The sequence below is a fragment of the Pestalotiopsis fici genome, assembly GCF_000516985.1.
Source record: "Pestalotiopsis fici W106-1 unplaced genomic scaffold PFICI_Scf_2, whole genome shotgun sequence".
NCBI lineage: Eukaryota > Fungi > Ascomycota > Sordariomycetes > Amphisphaeriales > Sporocadaceae > Pestalotiopsis > Pestalotiopsis fici.
In genome coordinates, this window is record NW_006917092.1 from 3420034 (window position 1) to 3426033 (window position 6000).

Here is a 6000-nt window from a genome sequence, read left to right on the forward strand (position 1 = left end):
AGGGCGATAACTTACCTGGTCAAGCGTGGCTCGACGTATTACAGCGGAATAATTGGACCATGACTTGTCTTTATGAGAGATTTAAGGTGAAATTAGAGCTCAAGGTCTGTGGCCGAGGGCATCCCACGAACGCATCACATTACGAGAGTTTAAGCTAGGGCAATATCGAGCGGTGTTGCTTCTAAGTTGACTCTCTTTGCCGACGCTGTGAGCGGTTAGGGACTACAAAAGCAATTCCGAGGTGCCGCTTATACAGTTTCCGATTGGCTGTCTTCGGATGCGCGGGGGCGGGTGTCCCTTTCTTAAGTCCGGTCATCCGTCTCTCAGAGATTTGATTGGCGAGAAAAGGTGCAGGGTGGGGGAATGGGCTCAGCTTTTGGCGCTCTGCTGCTGAAGCAAAAACAGTCCTTACCTTGTACAATGGAATAAGTCTGGTAGAGCATACCATGGCCAAGACCGTGCATCTCCTGGTTCTCCGGCTGGAATTGGATACAACTTGGCATAAGCCGAAAGTAATACGCCATAAGTGGCTGGTGCATGTGGTTATGTGTACAGCTCAGATGGGTTATTGTCTATTCTCCGTACAAGAAGGGCTTCTCCTCTGTGATCCCAACTGTTTGCACTTCTAAGTTTTGCCTCAGATGAATCTTTTAAAGTGTTATCTCCGTTGTTTTTTTTTTTTTTTTTTTTTTCTTTGGAACTGTGAAATCTGAAATTTCTATGGAACTTGATCCGGCCCTTTGGACTGCTGGCAATTGCGGTGATCGCTCGGAAAATTCGTTAATCTCATGTCCTTCAGCGTGCAGCTTTCATAAAGCAAGCGACTTGCAGCATGTTGACTTGCTGAGCCAAAGGCATCTCCCCACTAATGCCACGCAAGCCGAGCATTATCCAATTAATAAAGCGAACCCCCTCGGGATCTTATACAACACCAATGCTTCGGTTGATTTGCTGGTGGTCAAAATATTGATGCCCCGTGGTTTGGCATGCTATTCTCATTCAATTATACGACGTGTCTGTTTTGTTTACCGTCTTCGGCCACGGAAAGCGTGTGCTGATTGCACTTCATGAGTGCTGTACAGAGTCCCTACCACAAGCTACAGGCGGGGACCCCGTTCTTTAGCCACTGTGCCTCACTAACTTTTGATAAGTAATTTTATCCACAACGATCGCAGAGCCGGATGACCTCGAATTACTTGTGTGACCTCTATAGCAATAATACATCCCATCGACTGATTGATAAAGAACAGGCTCCGGCTCCCTGGAAGCAGTAACCAGCCAAAATAGCCGAATCGTACCAATAACCAGCGTCTCGACAGGTTTTGGTAAACGTTTAGGCATATGCGGGGAGAAAACCTCTTATGTGGGGATCCCGTTCCCCGACCGTCTTGGCCACGACTTGGCTGTACGCATGTCCTCCACTCGGATATACAACAAATATGGTTGCTTCCTTTTGTCCCCGTGGGGATCTGGGGTATCGATATCCATAATTTTGTTAGTTGATTGACCAATAGCTATGTAACTACCATTAGTATTGTAACAGTATCCTCATAGTCACTTGAGGAAAACAAAACCAAGCAGGGCCTGGTTAGAGCACTGATTGAAGCATATATTGTCTGTCGAATGCTCATTTTATCCTTTCAACTGTACATCAATAGTGACGGTTCTTCTCTGTAATCTTCACAAATATTTAGACAAACTTCTTGGTTGTCTATTATTCATCATGGAAGCAGTCAAGTCGGGAGACATGATTCACACCGATGTTGAGCACCTGGAAGTGAAGACTGGCCCGGCGCTGGAACCCGTCGGGACTGTCAAGTTGCTCGACCAAGGCGATATCATCCTCATCCCGACTCCTACCAACGAGCCCCGCGACCCCCTGAACCTTCCCAACTGGCGCAAGATAAACATTGTCTGCAATGTTTCCATATTCGCAGCTACAGCCACACTCATGGCGTCTTCTTTTGGCGCCATACTACCAATCGTGACTGCAGAATACGACGGCGACCCACGTGTCAATGATCTTGTCACTTTGCCAGCCTTGTTCATCGGAATTGGAAACTTCATCTTTGTCCCCATATCTCACGCAGTCGGGCGACGCGCAACATACTTGTTTTCCCTGACAATGCTCGTGGCGTGCTCCATCTGGTGCGCATGCAGTAAAAGTCTGGAATCCCATATTGCTGGCCGAGTCATCCTCAGTCTTGCTGCCGGACAGGCTGAGGCTCTCTGCCCCATCATGATTCAGGTACGATATTCAACGCTTGTGCATCTCATCTCACTTCACACACTACAGCCACATACTGAGCAAGAGTGCGTCCCACATGTCGGCAGTTTATTGACGGTGAATTTCAGGAGGTCTACTTTCTACACCAGCGAGGCACAAAAATTGCAATATTCTGTGCTGCTCAGACACTCGGAACCGCTGTGTTGACAGTAGCGAGCTCTTATCTTGCTGCCAACATAGGCTGGCGCTGGTGGTACGGAGTCTTTGCGTGCATTTCCTTTGCTTGCTGGCTCAATGCCGTCTTTCTTGTCCCCGAGACGAAATTTACACGCACAGTAAGCGCTCAAGGTACGTCTGACTTGGTCCCAATGTTGGCTTGAGTGGGACTATTGTCTAACAGAGTATGAACCATAGCCGGCTTGGGCCACGAAGATGCACAGACACTGGGCCCTCTCCGACCCATCACCTCCAATGCCCGACCCCCCATTGACCACACCAACTACGAACCGCGAACATGGCGCCACGACATGGCTCTCTTCCACGGAAAACCCAACTGGTCAGAGGCCGTCTCGTGCTGGAAACAAATGGCGCAGGTCATCTGCTTTCCCAACGTCTTCTGGTTGGTCCTCTGCAGTGGTGCCTTTCTTGGTGTATTCGTCATGTTTGGCGCTGTCTTTGCCCAAGTCCTTGTCTCTCCACCTTACAACTTTGATTATGAGTGGATTGGGTTCGTTTTCGCGGGACAAATTGTTGTCTCGATGGTTGTCATTCCGGCGCAGGGTTGGCTGAGCGACTGGCTGGTGAAATTGTTCGGAAAGCGCAATGGCGGACTCGCTGAGGTATGCTGGATCTTGAGAGTAACCCGTCTCTTCTGAAGATTCTTATGCTAATAATATCGCTCCAAGCCCGAAACACGATTGATACCCCTTATCATACCGTTCATTGTTGCCATTATCAGCACGGTTATATTCGGCCGAGCATGCCAAACTCCGCAAGATTGGCATTGGTCGGCGATTGTGGTGTCCTTCAACGTGGAATTCTACGGCTTTGTTGGTGTGGTGGTTGCGTCATTCACCTATGTGATTGACAGCTACCCGGCGCGCAGTGATGCAGCATTGGTCGTGCTGTGTTTTGCCCGCGGTGTCATTTCCTTTGCTCTCTCTTACGGGTCCCTCAGCTTCCTGGGTATCAAGAGCACCAAATACGCTCTTGTGTTCGATACCAGTGCTATAATAATTGGTGCATTGGGATTCATTGGAATTTTTGTTTATCTCTGGGGAAAGAAGATTCGTCAAATCACATAGCGATGGGCAGTTAATGAGAAGGCGTGATTGGAGCCATGAACAAAAGAGACTGGGTTGAGTTGTGGGGAGCAGAGAGCCACGATGAAATGAGCTGTTATCAGAGCTTCCGTGTGTTCAATGACATCAAGGTTTCGAATCGCGCCGATACTCGTTCATCTAGAGCGAGGCTCGTGAGTACACGGGCCATAGCAGCTGAAACATGCCGATAAGTACCTCGCATTTCGCTATGCATGAAGCTCAACTGGCACCGGTAGAGTATCAAGTTCTACTGGACTTTGTGTTGAATCGGACATGCCTATCTGTGTTGTAGTACCCGGATGGCATGTTCCAGTATGTGAGACGAGTCGATCAGAGAATGTGTTTGTTGTTTGGTCGGGACTTTCTTTAGACGAAGTCATTGGCACCCCAGCCGCCAATTCAGCATGCGCGAAACCAGGTGCTGCTGGGTTTCGGGTGTTGATCGTGTTCCGCCTCTTTGTGATGCATAGATACACTGATCCACCAATCACCAAGGAGAGAGCTGCGAAAGCACCAATCGAAATTCCCGCGATCGCCCCAGCGCTAATCCTTGAATCATCCGACATTTCTAAGAATGCAGACGTGGTAGTTGGGGAGTCGGCCAATTTCATAGTCTGTGTGTTGGTGGAGCTTGCAGTGGAAGACGTGAACTGCAAGAAGTCTGTGGTTTGGTGCCTTTGGATACACGAACATTAGCATCATAATGATATTAAGCAAGTGGGCTCTGGAGAAGAGCAGAGAGGACAATTGTCATTCCTTATGCTATCATTCAGGGATTACTCACCTCACCTGAATCCCGATAGCATTATAGATAGGTGATAGAATGACTAAATCTCCATTTGAGTCGGTACTCGAATCTGAAATTCGAGACGTTTCGTAGGTGACTATCGGATCCAAGACAGCGAAATCACCAGTTGCTGTGCATATCCACTGTGGACGGTTATTAGATAAATGATATGGTGCTTCAAATTTCAAGAGCTTTGAGGGAAAGTTAAACGCATAGGTATTTCAGATTGATGGCATCATTGGCTCATTATTCTCTTCTTAGTGTCAGACTCACAGTATCGGCAGCTCCCCAGTCTGACGTCGCGGCATCCGATGCACAATCAAACGAGAATGTGTCGAGGCTGCTTCATCGGGGTCAGCTACACCCAATAGATGCGATGCAATTCTCGGGACCTAACACATACCTGGGGCAGCATATTGCCCAAACCTCATAATGAGCCGCATTTGCAGCTAGTTGTGTGCTGTACCAGGCGTGGGTGTATCCCGAAGGGCATAGACCAGGTGAGAAGTAGTCAGATACACCCGGAATTACTCCTGATGGAAAACAGCTCGAATCCTGAGGTCCAATATTCAGGTAATATCTGGAGTCAAGGACGATCGGGTACAAAAGTGTCGAGGACAAGCAGTCACTTGGTGGCGTAAAAGTAGTCGTCAAGGGGCCAAGATTTGACATAATGTACTGGCCACTTCTGCGATGATTATCCTCGAGATGTCAGTTCAATTAATCACCTTTAGACGCATGCAAGGCGAATTAATAAGATCACTGGTTGGGAACATCCAGAGGAAAGAGGACATACGGACGAGGTTGGTGGAGGGTATAGACTCGTAATAAGATTCCATCTTCCCTGGTAACCCCTGCACTCGTTGCGGCACTACCTGGATCTAAGCTATGGAAATGGTAGTATTCAGCGCATCTTGTGTCGGTTGTAACTTTACGTACGATACTAATGCAGCCTACCTCTTTACTAACGACACTCATGTGTCATCATCGAAGGATCGTCGAATTTAATTGGATATGAACATGATGCCAGGTTTTTCTAAAGCCAATTAAAATCTTGGAAAAATAGAAATGTAACACACGTTTGGAAGACTGCATTGTATCATGGAAACATCCATATCGACTCATAGTGTTGTCGGATGGGTGCGTTTTAATGTGTCCAAAATGGTTTCAGGAGATTTGAGCACGGGTTAAAAGATGGTGATCGTTAATCTAGCCTGGAGTGATTTGCAACGATTCCAGAGGCGCCGGATGGTCGTATCTGTTCATAGTAACAAGAAAATCTCTCGAGCTCCCAAGAAGAGCTTTGTGATGCACATTTAGCAAAATACGCGTGGTGGCACCGATATTTCATTTGGAAAGAATGTTGCCCCGTAAATGGATTATAAAGTCTATGTATTTAATAAACTTGGGTTCTTTGAACTTTTGTATCTTGCGGACCTACTAAGCCGTGTTTGATGGGCATTTACATCTACCCTTATGTAGAACTGGGCCTCCAAGGTACCGACTCTGAGCCCGATCTTGCCATCCATCTTCCAATCCGCCATGCCGCAAACATCGCTAGGTTTGGGATTTTCGGGGATGCGCTAAGCGCTAACCCCATTCTCTCTGCTTCTCGGGCGGACCTTATCGAAGGACTTGCCAAAAAAAAGGGGAAGTAAAAAAAA

General features: G+C 47.6%; 1 protein-coding gene across 1 annotated transcript; it reads left to right on the forward strand.

Annotated features, from left to right (window-relative positions):
* Nucleotides 1–1723: 1723 nt before the first annotated feature.
* On the forward strand, nt 1724–3531 carry PFICI_03212 (uncharacterized protein; the record flags this gene model as incomplete). The annotated part of the gene is made up of 4 exons (XM_007831793.1): nt 1724–2248; nt 2356–2575; nt 2642–3066; nt 3133–3531. The coding sequence occupies 4 exons, from the start codon at nt 1724–1726 to the stop codon at nt 3529–3531; spliced, it is 1569 nt and encodes a 522-aa protein (XP_007829984.1).
* Nucleotides 3532–6000: the final 2469 nt, after the last annotated feature.